This window comes from Apis laboriosa, unplaced genomic scaffold (genome assembly GCF_014066325.1).
Source record: "Apis laboriosa isolate Shangri-la unplaced genomic scaffold, ASM1406632v1 scaffold78_cov150, whole genome shotgun sequence".
Taxonomy (NCBI): Eukaryota; Metazoa; Arthropoda; class Insecta; order Hymenoptera; family Apidae; genus Apis; species Apis laboriosa.
The window spans coordinates 769301-787270 of NW_025224442.1; the positions used below are offsets into that span (position 1 = coordinate 769301).

The 17970-nt window shown below is 24.7% G+C and overlaps 3 protein-coding genes across 8 annotated transcripts; 1 reads left to right on the forward strand and 2 right to left on the reverse strand.

Moving 5' to 3' along the window:
• Nucleotides 1-2299: 2299 nt before the first annotated feature.
• Nucleotides 2300-11182, reverse strand: LOC122719464 (neurotactin). Of its 2 annotated transcripts, none has more exons than XM_043945282.1 (7): nt 11164-11182; nt 5806-6031; nt 4912-5106; nt 4419-4632; nt 3704-4199; nt 2871-3539; nt 2300-2723 (listed from the first exon to the last, which is right to left on the reverse strand). In XM_043945282.1, the coding sequence occupies exons 2-7, from the start codon at nt 6016-6018 to the stop codon at nt 2336-2338; spliced, it is 2175 nt and encodes a 724-aa protein (XP_043801217.1). In that variant the 5' UTR covers nt 6019-6031; nt 11164-11182; the 3' UTR covers nt 2300-2335. The 2 variants fall into 2 exon arrangements, with proteins under 2 accessions (XP_043801217.1, XP_043801215.1); XM_043945280.1 differs by lacking the exon at nt 11164-11182 and adding an exon at nt 7710-7913.
• Nucleotides 8732-14264, forward strand: LOC122719463 (protein O-mannosyl-transferase Tmtc3-like). Of its 3 annotated transcripts, none has more exons than XM_043945277.1 (13): nt 8732-9395; nt 9987-10123; nt 10427-10508; nt 10729-10828; nt 10912-11027; nt 11099-11271; nt 11394-11649; nt 11731-11879; nt 11966-12278; nt 12362-12652; nt 12733-12915; nt 13004-13288; nt 13373-14264. In XM_043945277.1, the coding sequence occupies exons 1-13, from the start codon at nt 9204-9206 to the stop codon at nt 14087-14089; spliced, it is 2994 nt and encodes a 997-aa protein (XP_043801212.1). In that variant the 5' UTR covers nt 8732-9203; the 3' UTR covers nt 14090-14264. The 3 variants fall into 3 exon arrangements, with proteins under 3 accessions (XP_043801212.1, XP_043801213.1, XP_043801214.1); XM_043945278.1 differs by having other exon boundaries at nt 9253-9536; XM_043945279.1 differs by lacking the exon at nt 8732-9395 and having other exon boundaries at nt 10065-10123; nt 10599-10828.
• On the reverse strand, nt 11257-17535 carry LOC122719465 (40S ribosomal protein SA). 3 transcript variants are annotated; one of them, XM_043945284.1, is made up of 7 exons: nt 17521-17535; nt 16856-17017; nt 16569-16774; nt 16085-16372; nt 15622-15849; nt 15435-15508; nt 11257-11275 (listed from the first exon to the last, which is right to left on the reverse strand). In XM_043945284.1, coding segments are annotated over exons 2-7 (930 nt in total). In that variant the 5' UTR covers nt 16989-17017; nt 17521-17535; the 3' UTR covers nt 11257-11274. The 3 variants fall into 3 exon arrangements, with proteins under 3 accessions (XP_043801219.1, XP_043801220.1, XP_043801218.1); XM_043945285.1 differs by lacking the exon at nt 11257-11275 and adding an exon at nt 13789-13807; XM_043945283.1 differs by lacking the exon at nt 11257-11275 and having other exon boundaries at nt 15360-15508.
• Nucleotides 17536-17970: the final 435 nt, after the last annotated feature.

Below are 17970 nucleotides of genomic sequence, written 5' to 3' on the forward strand. Positions count from 1 at the left end.
ATACCTATCGTTGCTCCACTGACTTTAAAACGCAAGATTGTCGACCAAATAGTCAAGAATTCCAAACAGTGGTTCTCTTACTAGAATTCTGCATAAAAACTTTCCATGATTAATCAATCTTTCGCATTCTTTGTTAGTGGTTCTCATAATTTTTGATTTGATTTTTGCACATACATGTAAAACAAAACAAAAATTAAGAAAAAGTTATGTGCTTAAAATTTTATTAATTAAGATTTAAAATTATAATAATTAAAAATTCAAAAATTCAAATACTTTTAAATGGAATATTATGTAAATATATTCAGAAATGTAAACATTAATATTAACACATTTATTTATTTTTTATATTTTTTTATTTTTCGAGAAATATAACAATTTCTCCTTTTTATGTGATGAAGAATGCATGTAACTTTAAAAATTGATAATTTATTCATATATTTATTATTTATTTTTATATTGTTTTATATTGTTAAGTATGTATTTATATATGTATTTTTTTTAAATATATTATATATTAAAATTTATAATAAGATAAAGTATATCTTTCTTATAAATTAAATTTTCTGCAGTTTAAAGATTGATTAAAATTATATGCATAAAAAATGTTTTGAAATTGTATTTTTTTTCATTACATAAATACTTTTTATACTTTTTCTATGTATACATTAGCAAATTTTATAAAATTGTCCTAAGGCCACTTTTCCTAAGGTCATTAAAGTTTTAGTTTGGTCAAAAATTCTATTCTTTCTTCAATTAAATTAATAAATAAACGAAAATGAAGTTATTTGTTTTTAAATATATCAATAAATAATGTTCATATATTTTATAATTCTTTTAACTACGAAGATTAAAAAACAAATGATATTTTATTTTGTTTCAAATATATCACACAAACATTCAGATGTACAACAATCCAAAAATCATGTTAAATATAATAGATTTAAGAATATTAAAAATTTTAATTTATAAGAATTTTTCTATAATCGATGTTATTTAAATCAATAAAGAAATATTCGAATTATTTCTATTAAAAATATCATTAAGGTAAACATAATAAATTCCTAAATCTATTAAAATATATAAAATATAAAATTGAGACTAAAGTAATATATATTATGTGCCTTAGTGCAATTTGATATTATGAAAATGTGAATTCTATAAGTACATATTAATACCGACGTATTTTAAAAAAGCTTCTTGTACATTTCATTCAATTATAATATGTTAAAAATTTTGTATACAAAACCTGTTACGTTATAATTATTTTCAATTAAAATTAACATAAAAAGACATTCATACAGAAATGATATGCCGATTTGTAAAATCAGTCTTACAGAGTTTAAAAATCAGATATATATATATATAGATATATATATATATCTTTTGATATTTATTACGCAGAGGTAGGAATATTTTGAATATATTAAAATAAAAAAGAAAACAGCAACAGTAATATATATACAAAGAAGAAAATGCCGAATACTATCAACGATATATGAATTTTTATACGTATAAATATTTGGCAGCTTGTTAAAAAACATGATACATATTCTTTCTCGTATATTAAGAAATATATCAAAGCAAAATAATAAAAAGTACTTTATAATATCTAAGAAATTTGGATAATTCACGATTAAATTTGTATTTAAAAAATATTATCAAAGAATATTTGTTATATGTTATTATTTAATTAATAACTGTAAAAATATTATTAATAAATAATTATCGCTATCATATTTCTCATTTAAAATTAAATTCAAATTCATAATTTTTAAGTCAAAAAAATCATGTCATATTTATCTAATTTATACAATAAATAATATTAATTTTTTTAAAAATAATATGACTTGTATAACTAAGAAATAGAATATATTATAAATTTAGCTATTCTTTAAAAAAAGAAAAAGAAACTAAAAAAAATAATCTATTTTTAATAGTTTCTGTCTTTAAAAAGAGCCTTTTGGATAATTATTTATTTTGCTTCTAAACGAGAAAAATAAGTAACGTGCACTTTGTTTTATAATTTATCTTACAAAATTATTATGATATGGCTGAACTTTAAACATTTAAACTGACTTTAAATATTATTATTAAATTGAATATTCTAATGGTTTTTTTTTTGTTTTTTATAAAATGTTATTAAAATTATGAAAATTATGATAGGGAAATTAATAAAAGATAACAATTTAAAATTCAATTATTTTTGCTTTTAAAATCGATAAGAATAATATAGATTGCAAAAGCTAATAAAACAAAATTGTCTTCGTATAAAAGTATTTTAAATATGTTAAAAATCTTGGAATGTCCATCAAATATAATTCCAAAAAAAAAAAATTCAATCGACTCGACCATAAGATGGAACTATATTTTTTTCTATCCAAAAATCGCAATTAGGATAATCACGTTCGGGAAGCGTATCTTGACCAACAATTAAAACTCGTTTCACACCATTAGAATTTGTCTGAGCTACTTCACCGTGCCAAACATAGTGATTAAAAAGCTGTTGCATAGCAGATACGTGTCTTTTTTCAGCAGGAGTACGAGCAGCATACGATCCTAGTATTGCTGCAGCATCACTATCGGGATCTGCAAACTGACCTCGCGGTTGCGTTGCCACATAGAATGGAATATTGGTCTTCATTCTAGCGACTGTTAGCAATGGACATACAACACGAATATCCGAAATCATGCTTAATAAACCTCTCAATGTTGCATTATAACGTCTGAAAAAAAATTAATTTTTATAAATTTTTTTTTATAAATTGAAATTTTAATTTTAATTAATAATGAAATTTTTTAACAGAAATATAAATGGAAGTTGAAATAAAAATATTTTTTACAGATATAATGAATTTAATAAAAGATCTAACCTGAGAGCTTCATCTGCTAAACCTGTTGTGCCCAGTAAAGATTCTTTTACAATTTTCTCTACTTGTGTGGAATTGAGAGTAATATTAGAAATAAGATATTTAAGAGGAGCTCCAGCATGAGCAGTGGTGCCCATTACTATTTTCACTGAAAATTCATCTCTTGCCCAAATTTGACCTACAGGTTCTTGAAGAATAGCACGATCAAGTACAAGCCATTCGTGTCTTCTATCTCTAATTGTTGCTTCTCTTGCTTCAGGTAAACCAATGTTTCCTAAATGCCAAGTCTCAGGAACTGAATCCATGATCTCTTCCGCACTTTTGCTTCGTAAACAGGCGGCATCATTACATCTTGTAGAATTTAAAAATAGCTCATTAAGTGTTTCTGAAAATTCCAATTCTCTTCCAGGAAATATTGCACTACCGCTAGAGATCCATACTCTCTGAAAAAGATCTCTTGTTCGTCGAATACCAACTAGAGTTGTTACAAGAGTTGCTCCAGCTCGATGACCCCATAAAGTTACAGATGATTTATTTCCGCCAAAATTTTCGATATTAAGATGAACCCATTGAAGAGCTGCTATGATATCAGATAAACCATAATTTCCGGATGTGAGAGGATGTGATGTTCTTGAAAGTGGCTCTGTGGCTAAGAACCCGAAAATGCCCAATCTGAAATATGAAAAAAAAAATCATTATAAATTATAGTATATATATTCTATAATATAATTACTACTATTTACATACTATACATACTATATATATACATATAAATTTATAGCAATATGAAAAATATGAAAAAATAAGAAAAATTAAAATAAAGAATAAAAACTAACCGAAAGTTAGGTCTAACAAACACCATATCACGAACACGAGCAAGTTTTGCAGAAGGTTGCATTACACCTGGAGAACCACCGCTAAGAGTTTCAGCACCAATCATGACGACTACCGGTAATGGTAAATCGTATCTAATTTCAGGAGTAAAGACATCCAAATACAAACAATTCTCAGTTCCGATAATACGTCCTGAAATTTCTCGTTGCCAACAAACTTTCGAAGAATTATGTGCTTGATATGTATTTTTCCAACAATATTCTATTTTTCGTAGAGATTCTGCAGGTTGCCAACGACGATTTTCTAATGGTGGAACTGCATACGGAATTCCACGAAATGCGAATGCTCCATCTTCCGATATACCTTGTACAAATCCACAAGAAGTTATTGCTTCAACGAAGCTCCCATCTTTTACCAATTGTGAAGCACTTTTTCTTGGACCGATGCAAGCAATACAGATGATAATCACGACTGATACCAGGATGCATAATGTGGCCACTATTGTTATACATATATTGAATGAATTAAATTATATTATTGTATTACTTATAAATTATTATATTATTAAAATTTTAAGATTTATATTGTTTTACATTTTAAAAAAATTTTATATATTTAAAAAAAATTTTATATATTTTAAAAAAATTTTATATAAATTAGAAATACTATATAAATTGGAATTATTATTGATTGTATCATTATGAAATAATTATATACCTAACACAAATAAATTTCGCCTTGCAGCGGATATACAAGCAACAAGAAAATGTTGTTTAGGAGATTCAATTCCGTCTGGAGCATCTCCATCGAGTCGAACGGTTTCCATACCGTCTTCATTTCCAATAGGATTTTTTTCTGTTACGGTATCATCAAGTGTTTCAATACTCGCTAATCCAGCAGTTCCAGTAGTTCCTAATTCCACTTCACTTTCCTAAAATAATATTATTTTTTATAATTTTCAAGTATAAAAGAAAATAATAATCAAAAATAAAATGAAATAAAAAAAGTTATAATATATTTAAAAAATATAATGTAAAGATAATTCTTTATATTAATTTTTCATAGCTTTAATAATATTAATGATTTATAAAAAAATTTCTTATAGAATATAAATTGTGAAAAAAAAATATTTATATTTTATTATGTTGAATTATTTATATTTCTAGTTAATAATTAAATTGTAAAAAAAATAAAACCTTAAAATAATTACCTTATTTTTCTTTCTAGGAAAAACGGAAACCAAAGGTAACTTTATCGCGTTAAGAATTCCTCTTCGTCCTTCTTTTTCTTTGACATCTTTATTTGGCATATTTGTTTTTTCCAATGATACATTTTGATCACTTTCTTTTACAGTTTTATCAGTTGTATCGTCTTCACCAGTTTCAACCGAATTACCATCATCCTCCTAATAATAAAATTATCAAATCAAATTTATGAATTTTAGAATATTTTCATTTATTTATTATAAAAATATTTTTCAAAAAGTAGATAAAAAGATAAATATATTTTCTATATTATATATTCTGTAATAATATATATTTTGTAATATTAATATTTAATTCAATAATCAATATTACTTCTAATATCGTAACGATACTTATTTAAAAAGCATATGATCAATAATGCCAGGTGTGCTGTTTATCTGACGTCATTCATTGGTTTAATGTTAGAAAAAAATCGTTACGGGGCTATAAGCACCCTTCATGAACACATGCATGTTACTTTAAGAACTTTGTGCTCATTGTAAACGGATGTTAATCAATCAAAAAAAATTATATTCAAACTATTACTATTCATTAATTTATATCTATAAATTAATATCTTAATATAATAAGAAGTAATTAAACAATGCACGCGTTCTATTACTTAAATCTTCATTTACGTGATTAAATTAAAAAAAACATTCGTTTTACTTTTTTATTATCTTCTATAAAATTACAAAGTGAAGAATATTATTTAATTTGAACAGTTTAAGAAAATACACGCAAGCATGTAGTTCATAAATATACATTAAATATTTTATATTAAAAAAACAAACTCAATTAAAAAATAATTATTTTTGATACTATACTATATATTAAAAAACAAAAAGAATTTCAATTACTTTACAAAGTTCTTTGCTCTTTGTACGATAGAAGCCAGGCATTTTAATGCCACCAATTGGAATTTTCTTTTTAGGTTTCTGATCTTCAGATTCCATTTCTGGAACGGTCGATGCCACAGTATGTTTCGTATTCTCAGCATTCAACATTTTCTCTCTCTCTTCTTCTGCAATTTCTTTCTTATCCATACTCTTTTCCTGATCTTCTTGGTTCATCCTTTATCTTATTCTAAAAAAATGAATTAAATCCAATATTAATCAAATTCGATACTTAAAATATTTGTATAATATAGAAATATTATCAATACGAGAAAGATAATGTTTTTTTGTAATATATATATATTTTTTTAAATGAATTATGTTAATATTATTTATTAATTGATTTATTTTTTTGATATTATTCTATTCATAATTTATTTTTATTTTTTTAAAAATTGAATCAATGTAAATTTTATATAATAACATACATTTTAAATAAGAAAAAGAAAAAAGAAAAATTTGTTAAAAAATATAATTTCCGATGATTTAAAAAGAAAATATACGAGGAAACATAATGCGTACCACCCTGTATATATACATATAAGAGTTGCAGCTGGCGTCGGGACGCCCAGACATAAACCGATCGATTGGGTGGCATTGCTCTTTGAGCATATTGCCTCGAGAAGTCTAGCAATACATAGTTTTGCTTTTATTTTTTTGATAACAGAAATTTTTATCCTTTAACTTAATTAAATTATATGATTTTTATATTAATGAAATTATTAATGAATTATGATTCTTTAATTATTGTACATTATCAATATAGAAATTTCATTAAATAAATAAATATAATTTATTATATATATATATAAATAATATAAAAAATGATAGATAAGATAGATAAGATAATTTATAAATAAGATTTACAAATTTAGTAAATTTAGTAAATTAAGTAAAATAGTTAATTTTTGAAAGAATAGAATTAAATATATTTTATAATATCTATATTAATAAATATTAATAATATTAATACAATTTTAATTTAATTTAATTTGTATTATCATTTATTTTTTACAAAATTATAAAATATTTAATGTCATCAAAAAATAATAAATATATTTATTATAATTATTTCAATTATCAATTAAATAAAAATAAAGCAAGATAAAAAAGAAAGCATTAATTTTAAAAATTAAAAATAAGAACATTACTTATTTAATTCTTCATACAAATTTTGCAATAAGAATTATTTTTTTTTTTTTAAATTATTATAATATATCTATCATTGATTTAAATAATAAACATATTAGTTCATAAGAGAATATAATGTAGTAGATAATAATATTAAAACTATGGATTCACAGAAAAATTCAATCGAATTTTACTGGTCAAAATGTAAAACGATTTTTTTTGTTCGCATTTATTCTCCCCTATGTTGCAGCCCCTTTATATTGTGTTCCACTGTCGCGCAGTTCCGAAAGAAATAGGTTAAACTTTCTCTTCCGTGGATATAAAAAATTCATATACTGTTACCTTAGAATATTTATTTCTTTTTATTTTAATATGTAAATATATCATTTCTAGAATATATCTATTATTTAAGATTATTTTTAATAAAAAGTATCTTTCTATTTAATTATTTCTTTATTTATAATATGTATATTATTAATAAATATTATATTATTTATAAATATAAAAAATATATTATTTTATATTTCATTAAATATTTTTAACATTTCAATAATTTTTGTTACACAGATGTATTTCATTTATATATTAATATAAGCAAAAAAATTATTTATAGATAGTTTTTTTTCTTTCTTTATACTGTTTTCACGAACTCATTATATTCACGATTCAGTTCAATGTATCTTTCACTGTACGAATCGTGCAAATGGCAAATAAGGAAAAAAGTTGTAAATACTTACGCTTTTCGGAAGATTCAGAAAGGACGCTACTTAATTTTGTAGAAATATTTCTTCTTTCCTATGTTGAAAAGTTATTGAATGATGAGTTATTGTGAAAATTAATCACGTTAATTTCGCGAATAATAATCACTTCATTGATTGTAAAAATTATCAATAAATTATTTTAAACAGCATAAATATCACCACAAACGGAGCTTAGGGCATGCTTACTTCGACTGTCGTCCAACGAATCGTCTATGATGCTTCTCCCACCATAGTTTGAACACAATACAGTGTTTCTATTGGTCAATTCCAACTATGCGCGGTTGCTTTGTTTTAAATGTTTAAATAATGTATTCTTTATTTCTATTTATTATAATATTATTATTGTATAATTTAAACTGAATTATTGTTAAAAAATAAAAAATTGAAATAAAAATAATTATTTCATTTTATTCTATACAGAAAATACATAAATTAATATTCGAAATTTCAGTAATTTAATAGCGTATAAATTATAAAATAAGATTTTTATTCTTTATATTTTCGTAATATTACGATATATTCCTAACAAAGTTATAGAATATAAAATATATAAATATATATATGATATGATATATATGATACATAAATTAATTTATCTTTATAAATAGATTATGAAATTATAAAAAATTATTTTTTTAAAGAAATTTCATCTTAAATTTTTACACTATAATAAATATTTTAAAAATGGCGTTTATATTATATCTGTTACCAATGATAGAACAATGTAACATAAACAGAAATTTATAAATTAAAAAAAAATAAAAAAAATTAATTCATAAAGATTAATGTATTATTTATGATACTTACTATTATATTTTAAGCTTTGCTAGAAATATTCCAAAGATACTAATTATACTTCTAAAATGGAATATTTTGAATTACATATTGGTAAAGTTATGTATATTTCGCGCTTAATCTTATACTGCGCATGCGTGTTCTTTCTAAAGTAAATCCGCGTCGTCGCTGTCGTAATATCGTACTTGCGTTACTCGTTTCACGATACGTAGCGTGCATTACTGTACAATCGTATACACATCTATCGTTTGACAGTTGATTTTAACACGCGCACATAGTAATCATCAATTCTGATTTATTCGATATCATTTAATTTTTCCTAAAACAATATATACCTATTTGTTGTTGACATGTCGTTCATTGAATTCTGGGGATCGGTCTACAAGAAAGCGCGCTTATATTCGCCGACATTGGATACATAGGTGTCATAATGTGTTTGAAGAGGAGCATACCAATGTCTACGTGCCTAGAGATGAATTTCCTGCATCATTTCTGGACATCGCGGGGTTAAAGTCTCGGCTCGACAGACAAAATAGCTAGATAGATAGTTAGCATAAATAATTAAAAAAAAAAGCAGAAGGATTAAGTGTTGGTGAAGCAAGCATAAGAGCTTGTTCAGTAGAATCTAAATTGAAAATCGCGAGAAAAAAACGGCCGATCAATGTCTTATTTGTGATGGGAGTGCCTGCGCGGGGAGCACTCGCGGCGATTGTCGCCATAAGCGCATTCGCTGTTTATTTAAATAGCCTTAATTGCGGCTTCGTTTTTGATGATATTTCAGCGATAAAAGATAATCGTGATCTCAGGCCTCATACACCTTTAAAAAATGTTTTTTACAATGATTTCTGGGGTACTCCTATGCACAAGGTAATACGATATGTAATGTAATGGGCGCTTTCGATTTCCCCTTCCCTTTCACTCTTGTCTACCTTCTTGTGTATTGATCCGTTCAACTCTTCTCTTCCTTTTCCTTCCCTTTCGATTTGGTTCGATTCAATTTAGTTTTAAGTAAGTAAATCTTATTTAACCTTAAATTCTTTAAGTTTTTTTGTTTTTGGCCAAATCAATATTTTTGATCAAAAATTTTTTTTTTTATTATTTATCAATCATTTCAATGAAGATTGATATATTATTCAATTTTATTAAATATTTTTAATCCTAAAATTAAATTATTTTATAAATGATTATTATTATATTTTATAAATAATTTATAGAAGAAATTAATTAATTTATGAAATTTTTAGTAAATTTTTATTTATTTTTTTGAAAAAGAATGTATAAAATATATTATATATATTATATAATATATTTATTATATATATATTATATTACATATATTTCAAACTAAAATACTAAAATAGCTTATTATTTATAATATTAAATATAATTATTTATAATATTGTGAGTTTTTAATTTAATTTTGTGAGTATCAAAACAATTGTATTTATTTTTAAATAGGAGCAATCGCACAAATCATATAGGCCTTTGTGTGTTCTCACATTTCGATGGAATTACTTAATTCATCAATTGGATCCTATGGGATATCACCTACTTAATGTTATTCTACATATTGGAGTATGCTTATTATATTTCAGGTGTGTTTTTTCTTTTTTTAAAAAGATAGATCTTTTTTTTTTAACTATATATTATGTTTTAATATAATATACAATATAAAATATATTAAGTAATACTACATATGTGAGAGAAAAAAAATTATTCAAACATTAAATAAACATAATATATAATATTAAATAAATATTTAGAATTTAGAAATATTTATATTCTATATAAATATTATATTCATAATATATATAATATTTAAAAATATCATTTAAATTATTTTTATATAATAAAATAGTTCAAAATAAGAATAAAGTATGTATTAATTGATATTGCAGGACTTGTTTGATGTTTCTATCTGATTCTGCAACTTTTGTGTCTTCTCTTCTGTTTGCGGTTCATCCTATACATACAGAAGCAGTAAGTTGTTTAGACTGCTTTCTATATCGATCGAATCGATCGACGTTACCTTGAAATTACACGAGAATATTATTTGATAATTATTTCTAGTCCTTGTTCTCCTCTTCGGCGACAATGTATCAATGTATCCAGATTCAAATGGTCGACGTCGAGCGATCGATCGCGTCGTAGTTCCTAGTTCGTGTTTAGATGCATTGTCAGTGGATAATCGTGTATTAAGGTTACAGGAGTGGTCGGAAGAGCAGAAACATTGTCCTCCTTATTTTACTTAGCGGCTTTAATCACATATACTAAATGCTGTAGAAGTAGAAGATCTACAGGTATTTAATTTTTTTTATTTTTTTAACATTTATTATTGTAAATTATTATTATTTATTAAAATAGATATTATTTTTATTTTTAGGATGGAAATCTTTGATATTATCTATGTTTTTTGTTTTCACTGCCATGTTATGTAAAGAACAAGGAATAACAGCTACTGCAGTTTGTGTATTTTATGAAATTTTTGTTGTACAAAAGGTAAATTAATATATAAATATTATAATTTAAAAAAATTTTTTTTAAATTTATATATTTTATTATTCGTTTAGATAAGAGCAGTGGATATTTTCCTAACATTAAAGGCAGCTTTTGGTGGGAAAAAAATATCACTTACTTGGTCCACTGAAGGTACAAAACGATTGACGGTCCTTACGCTCGTTACATTTAGTTTACTTATCCTTCGACTACATGTAATGGGCTCAAAGTTACCTGTATTTACCAGGTATCTGTAAATAATTATAAGTGTTATATGCGTTTAATTAAAAATTGAAATCAAAGAATCTTGTTTTTTTATAAATATAAAATTCCTATAATAAAAATTAATAATTCTTTTTAATATTTCAGATTTGACAATCCCGCGTCAGTGGCTCCAACGCCAATAAGACAACTTACCTATAATTACCTCGCAGCAGTTAATTTAAGACTACTATTTCTTCCAAGCGATTTATGCTGTGATTGGACTATGGGAACGATACCGTTGATAGAAAGTTTTTCGGATCCTCGCAATCTTGCTACTATAGCAACTCATACAACCATACTAGGATTACTGATAACAGCAATTTTAACACCTAATAGACAAACTTCTATTATTCTTATAATGGTTAGTATTAAATTAATTTTGTATTTTTTTCTTAAATTAAGGTATAATTTTAAAAAATTGATTATGGAATTTTTTATATAGAGTTTGGCTATGATGGTACTTCCATTTTTACCTGCCTCAAATCTTTTCTTCCCAGTGGGATTTGTCATTGCTGAAAGAGTATTGTATGCTCCATCTATGGGATTTTGTATGCTTATTGGATATGGATGGAGCATTTTATGCGATAAAAAGTAAATTATAAATATTCAAATTTTTTTTATAAATATTCAAAATTTTCTTGGACTATATTCTTAATTTAAACTTTTCATATTTATAGATTTAAGAAATTAACACTATTTTTATTAATAACTCTTTTGGCCGCGCATACAACAAAAACCTTTATGAGAAATTACGATTGGTTAGATGAATATTCCATATTTATGTCAGGATTAAAAGTAAACGATCGCAATGCCAAATTATTTAACAATGTTGGGCATGCTTTGGAAAGTCAAGGAAAATTCAAAGAAGCATTGAATTTCTTCAATATGGCTGTGCAAGTTCAAGGTGATGATATTGGTGCACATATTAATGTGGGTAGAACTTATAATCATCTGAAGATGTTCAAAGAAGCTGAAGATGCATACTTAAAAGTAAATGCATAATTAAAATAATATAATTATAAAATTATTTAATAATAATATTTATAAAGTTCAACAAAACAAAACTGTTTTAGGCAAAATCTTTATTACCAAAAGCAAAACCTGGAGAGTCTTATCAAGCGCGAATAGCTCCAAATCACTTGAATGTTTTTGTAAATTTAGCAAACCTAATAGCGAAGAATGCAACTAGGTTAGAAGAAGCTGATCTGCTTTATAGACAAGCCATTAGTATGCGCGCAGATTATACGCAAGCGTATATTAACCGAGGTGATGTTTTAATTAAACTTAATCGTACCAAAGAAGCCCAGGAAGTTTATGAACGAGCTCTTTTCTACGATAGTAACAATCCAGACATTTATTATAACGTAAATATAAAAAATAAAATCATTAAATATTAATAATATTTATTAGAAGATTATATATTATGTTAATTTTATTTTTAAAGCTTGGAGTCGTATTTCTTGAACAAGGGAAAGCATCTCAAGCTCTAGCATATCTTGACAAAGCTCTTGAATTTGATCCAGAACATGAACAAGCGTTACTAAATTCAGCCATTTTACTTCAAGAATTAGGACGCGCCGAACTACGAAAAGTAGCTAGAGAAAGACTTCTAAAACTCTTACGAAAAGTATTTTTCTTCATATTTTTTCATATATAATATCAAAATAATATTTCAAAATATTCTTTTCCATTATTTTAATAATGATTACTTTTAGGATTCCAACAATGAAAGAGTTCATTTTAATCTTGGAATGCTAGCTATGGATGACCATGATAGTGGAAGTGCAGAAAGATGGTTTCGCAATGCTGTTGCACTCAAAGAAGATTTTCGTTCTGCTTTATTTAATTTGGCTCTTTTATTAGCAGATGAACAACGTCCTCTTGAAGCTGCTCCATTTTTAAATCAACTGGTTAGATTTCATCCGGACCACGTTAAAGGATTAATCCTTTTAGGTGATATTTACATAAATAATATAAAAGATTTGGATGCTGCTGAAAATGTAAGTTTATCATTACAAATAATAAATATTTTTAAATATTTCAACACTAATATAAAAATTTTTAAATTTTTATATTTTTTACAGTGTTATCGTAGAATTCTGCAGTTGGATCCAACAAATATTCAAGGTCTTCACAATTTATGTGTTGTAATGGTTGAACGTGGTAAATTGGGTTTAGCTGCTCAATGTTTGGAACGTGCAGCAGCTCTAGCACCTCATCAGGATTATGTACATAGACATCTGGCTATTGTTAAGGCTCGTATCAGTAGATTATCTCCGGAACAACGTGATACAGAAGTGTTTGACGATTCTTTTTGGCAAAATGGTCCCAAAGAAAGAAACTTTAACATGGGAGATATTTCCAACAGTAATGGTATTGGAAGTACTAGTGGCACAAGTGGTCTCAATAGTATGGAAAATAGCCAGTTTTTAAGCAAAACGGATTCTGTTTTTTCAAATCATCATAATCATATTGGTCATAAAAGAAGTAATACAGACTCAACGAATCATATGGTGCATCTGAAAAGTTCATCAAAATCTGCAAGAGTTACACTGACTGAAATGAAACCGGAAATAAAAAATACGCACATCGATCATGATAAATCAAGTGCTAATTTGAATAATCAACAAAAATATTCCTCTGGAAATTTTTTTAATAAAAACATGAACTCAGATGCAACGGAATTGACAATCGATCGAGAACGTGCGATTAATTCGGAAAAATTTGATAGGACTGCACCAGCATTTTCAACAGGCGGAAAGCATGAAACTATACGTCGAAAGGATACCGCACTTTCATAGTACTGATATTTGAAAATTACGCCGAATATTGTATAAAGTTATATTCTATATATAACGAAAAAATATGGTGGTACAGTCGTATAGAGCTAATGTGTGAATATAAAATAAATACAGAGTATTGTTTTATATGCTGTACGAATAGAATGTTTTGTAAAATATATTTAAAAAATGTGCATTTCTTTGGTTTTGTTTTTTCGTTTATGCGAATAGAATTTATCATTGTCCAAAAATCATAATTATCGTTTCATCTTTACAATATTTCACTGCTTTCGAAAATATTTTTTATTATTTTATTTTTTTTAGAATAATTTTTACGAACGAGTATTAAAATTCACATATAATATCCATTAAGAATTTGAAAATTTGTTTCTAAATTCGATTATGTATATATAACGTATATAACTAATTATAAATATATTATATTTCGTAAAAAATTTTTATTAGAAATTATATCATTATCATTACTTTTTGGATTATATTATTTTATTCAATTTCTGACATAAAATCAAAATTTTTGAATTAAAAAATTTATAATAGGAGAATATAATTAGAAAAGAAATGACATACGAAATTTTTTTCGGATTCTTGAAATATCATAAAACATAAATCAGAATTTTAAAAAAAGAAATTAGAAGTAGATATCATCTCTAAGTGAATGAAATTTATAAATATAAATGACAGTATAGGTAAAAATTATTAAATCAGCGCCATCTTCAGAGCACTGCAAATGAAATATAAAAAAAAAAAAAAAAAAAAAAAAAAAAAAAAAAAAAAAAAAAAAAAAAAAAAAGAATAGATATAGTGCAAGAATTGATTGTTACTGCCATCTCTCGAGTGACAGATATATTTTTTTGATGGATAGGATAAGCTAAGGAAAAATTAAAGATCAGTATCATTTTTTAAATATTTTTAAAAGATATCTTCTATTCAAAAGATAGCAATAATAATCAATTTTTATATTATCTCTATCCTTTTCTAACTATTTATTTTTCTTATTTATATTTGTTTCATTTGCAATATTTTGAAGAGAGGTTGATTTTCTAATTGTTATCTTATCTCCATCTTTTTTTCATTAATTATAATATATATATATATATATATATATATAATTTTTACTTATATATTTTGCGTTTGAAAATTAATCATTATATTGTAATTTATTTTATTTTATTTTTGATATAATGAATATGTACTATATGTAAATTTATATTTAATATTAATCTAAATATCTTTTTAAGATAGAATAATAAGATTATGATATATATAAATGTATTTTTAGATTTTTAATCACTTTATTAAATTGATCATACAAAATGCATGAAATCATCAAAGAAAATGAAATTACCATTTTTCTGTTGTGGCACCTCCCCAACTTTGTCCTGCTGCAGATTGTGTTGTAGCAGACCATTCTTCTGAAGTCTAAAATATAAAGAAAATAAATAATAATTTGATTTAATATCAAATTTTAAATTTACAATTAAACTTATTTATTGAACTTATTAAAATTAAACTTATAATTAAAAAATATTCACTTGAGCAGCCCAGTCTCCACTGGTTTGGAATGCTTGTGCAGCACCTGCTGTAGGAATAGTAGCAGCAGTTGGTGTCGCTACATCATCAGCCCAATTCTCAGGAGCAACTGCTCCTGCTGTATCAACTTCATTGACCCAGCCAGGTTCAGCAGCAGCTGCAACTTCAACTGCTCCAGCAAAATCTTTAGCTGGTGCTATTTCCTTAGCTGCTTGTTCTTCTTTCTCAGCCTTAAAACAATATTTTAGAACTTTATTTATTAATATAAATTAGATTAAAATATAAGCAAATTGTAAAAATATATTCAGTAAAGATTAAGCCATATAAATAAGGTCAACAAATATATTTCTGGATACTTTTTCATCATTTATAAATTATAAATGAAATGAAATAAAATCAAAGTTTTTTTTTTCATATTGAAATTGCATTAATAGTATGAATAACTTAATAATGATTGTATATTACCTCCTCTGGATCTCTATAGAAGAATAAATCTACAACAACATCCCATTTAGTTTCACGAGCAATAGAGCCTCTTAATCTTAATACTTCTCTTGCCAATAGCCACCACATCAGACCAACACAATGAAGACTTTTTGTATTACAGGGAATTGCAATGTCAACAAAACGAAGAGGTGAATCAGTATTACAAAAAGCAATTACTGGAATATTTACATAACTGGCCTCAGTAATTGGTTGATGATCAGTAGATGGATCAGTAACAATCAAAAGTCGTGGTTCACGAAAAGCTGACTAAAACAATTAATTAAAATTAATATAAAATAATAATTTGATCATATGAATATGAAATTTTTAAATAAAAAAAAATAGGTTAAATCAAAATAAGTTAATAAATATAAATTATGAAGAATTAATGCTTATCATTTATATATAAATATATAAAAATAATTAATTTATATATAAATATTTATATTAAATATATATCAACCTGTATTTGATTAGTAAATGCACCAGGAGTAAAACGTCCTGCAATAGGTGTAGCTCCAGTATGTTGTGCAAATTTCAAAACAGCTCTTTGTCCAGTTTGTCGGCAACTAATGACAAAGACTTCACTGGGATGTTCAATAGCAACAATGGCACGTGCTGCCAATAATAATTTCTCCCATGTATGGCGTAAATTAATAATACTGACACCTGCATTTAAAAATAATAGCAAAAAATAATAAATCATATTAACTAACAATAAAATGTAACTTTGTATCAAATAAAATTTACCATCACTTTTCTTTTTGTATACATATTGTTCCATTTGAAAATTAACATTTTCTGCACCTAAGTGAGTATAGGCAGCCAACATTTTTGTAACATCATCCTCTTTGAGAGATAATACATCTAAACCTCCTGACATCTTAACGTTGAGATTGACTTACGAATAACCTATAAATAAAATACGAATAAAATACAAATATTGACAAATAATTATTTTCAACTTCATGATTTTAATTATTACTTGTTTTATTCACTTATTACGTGTTATTTTGATATCTTTTTATAAATATCATAAATGAATAATTTCAAAAAACAAAAACATAATTAATAACCTGAAAAGATGACTATTTTATTTCAAAATATAAAATGAACAATATTTGATATATTGAATATTTAATATATTCAATATAATATTTAAGCATATAAATCTTAACAAAATGAAAGTTTTGTGTTAAAAAATATTGCTATTATTAAAAATTGCTATTATTAAAAGAATGCCACGTGTTAGAACGTAACCATTATATGAATTTAATATAACTATTTAGTATTATTATATAAATTATTATATAAAATTGAATCCTTATATAATTATTGTTTATTAATTAATAGTTTTTTTTATTATATGAAATAAAATATATTATAAATAAAGAAAAATATTTCAATAAACTCACGTTATCAATGCCACTAGGAGACTTCCAACCGGAAAAGAAGGAAGCTTCTAAACTTCTGCTGCTTTAATTCAGTTCCATTACGAGGAAAGAATATTACAAAATATATATATAATTATAAATAAAATTAATTGTTTTAAAATAGTTATGTCTAAAAATGTAAATTCAATTCAATTTTTTAAAAAATATACAATTTAAAATTATGTTGAAAATAAACTAAGTTTCACCGGGAAATTTAAATATTAATAAAATGAGATGCAAATTTCACAAATAAAATTTATGAAATTATTATTAAAATTTGTTGAAGTATACTTTTTTCGTTTTTCAACTTATATAATATTTGATTTTAAAAATATACAATTAATTTATATTCTTCAAAAATTATTATATTATATTTATATTCATAAAAAAATAAAATAATAATTTTTCAAATTAAATAGATTATAAAAAATA

What these genes read in the sequence shown, in the direction of transcription:
- LOC122719463 (XM_043945277.1), top strand. Translation starts at nt 9,204, where the DNA reads ATGGGAGTGCCTGCGCGGGGAGCACTCGCGGCGATTGTCGCCATAAGC. An exon ending in ATCCTATACATACAGAAGCA is followed by an intron (nt 10,509 to 10,728) that starts GTAAGTTGTTTA and finishes TCGTGTATTAAG; the next exon opens with GTTACAGGAGTGGTCGGAAG. An exon ending in ATTTGGATGCTGCTGAAAAT is followed by an intron (nt 13,289 to 13,372) that starts GTAAGTTTATCA and finishes TATTTTTTACAG; the next exon opens with TGTTATCGTAGAATTCTGCA.
- LOC122719465 (XM_043945283.1), bottom strand. Translation starts at nt 16,988, where the DNA reads ATGTCAGGAGGTTTAGATGTATTATCTCTCAAAGAGGATGATGTTACA. An exon ending in ATACAAAAAGAAAAGTGATG is followed by an intron (nt 16,775 to 16,855) that starts GTAAATTTTATT and finishes TTTTAAATGCAG; the next exon opens with GTGTCAGTATTATTAATTTA. An exon ending in CATTTACTAATCAAATACAG is followed by an intron (nt 16,373 to 16,568) that starts GTTGATATATAT and finishes TAATTGTTTTAG; the next exon opens with TCAGCTTTTCGTGAACCACG.
- LOC122719464 (XM_043945282.1), bottom strand. Translation starts at nt 6,018, where the DNA reads ATGAACCAAGAAGATCAGGAAAAGAGTATGGATAAGAAAGAAATTGCA. An exon ending in AGAGCAAAGAACTTTGTAAA is followed by an intron (nt 5,107 to 5,805) that starts GTAATTGAAATT and finishes TTTTATTATTAG; the next exon opens with GAGGATGATGGTAATTCGGT. An exon ending in TTCCTAGAAAGAAAAATAAG is followed by an intron (nt 4,633 to 4,911) that starts GTAATTATTTTA and finishes ATATTATTTTAG; the next exon opens with GAAAGTGAAGTGGAATTAGG.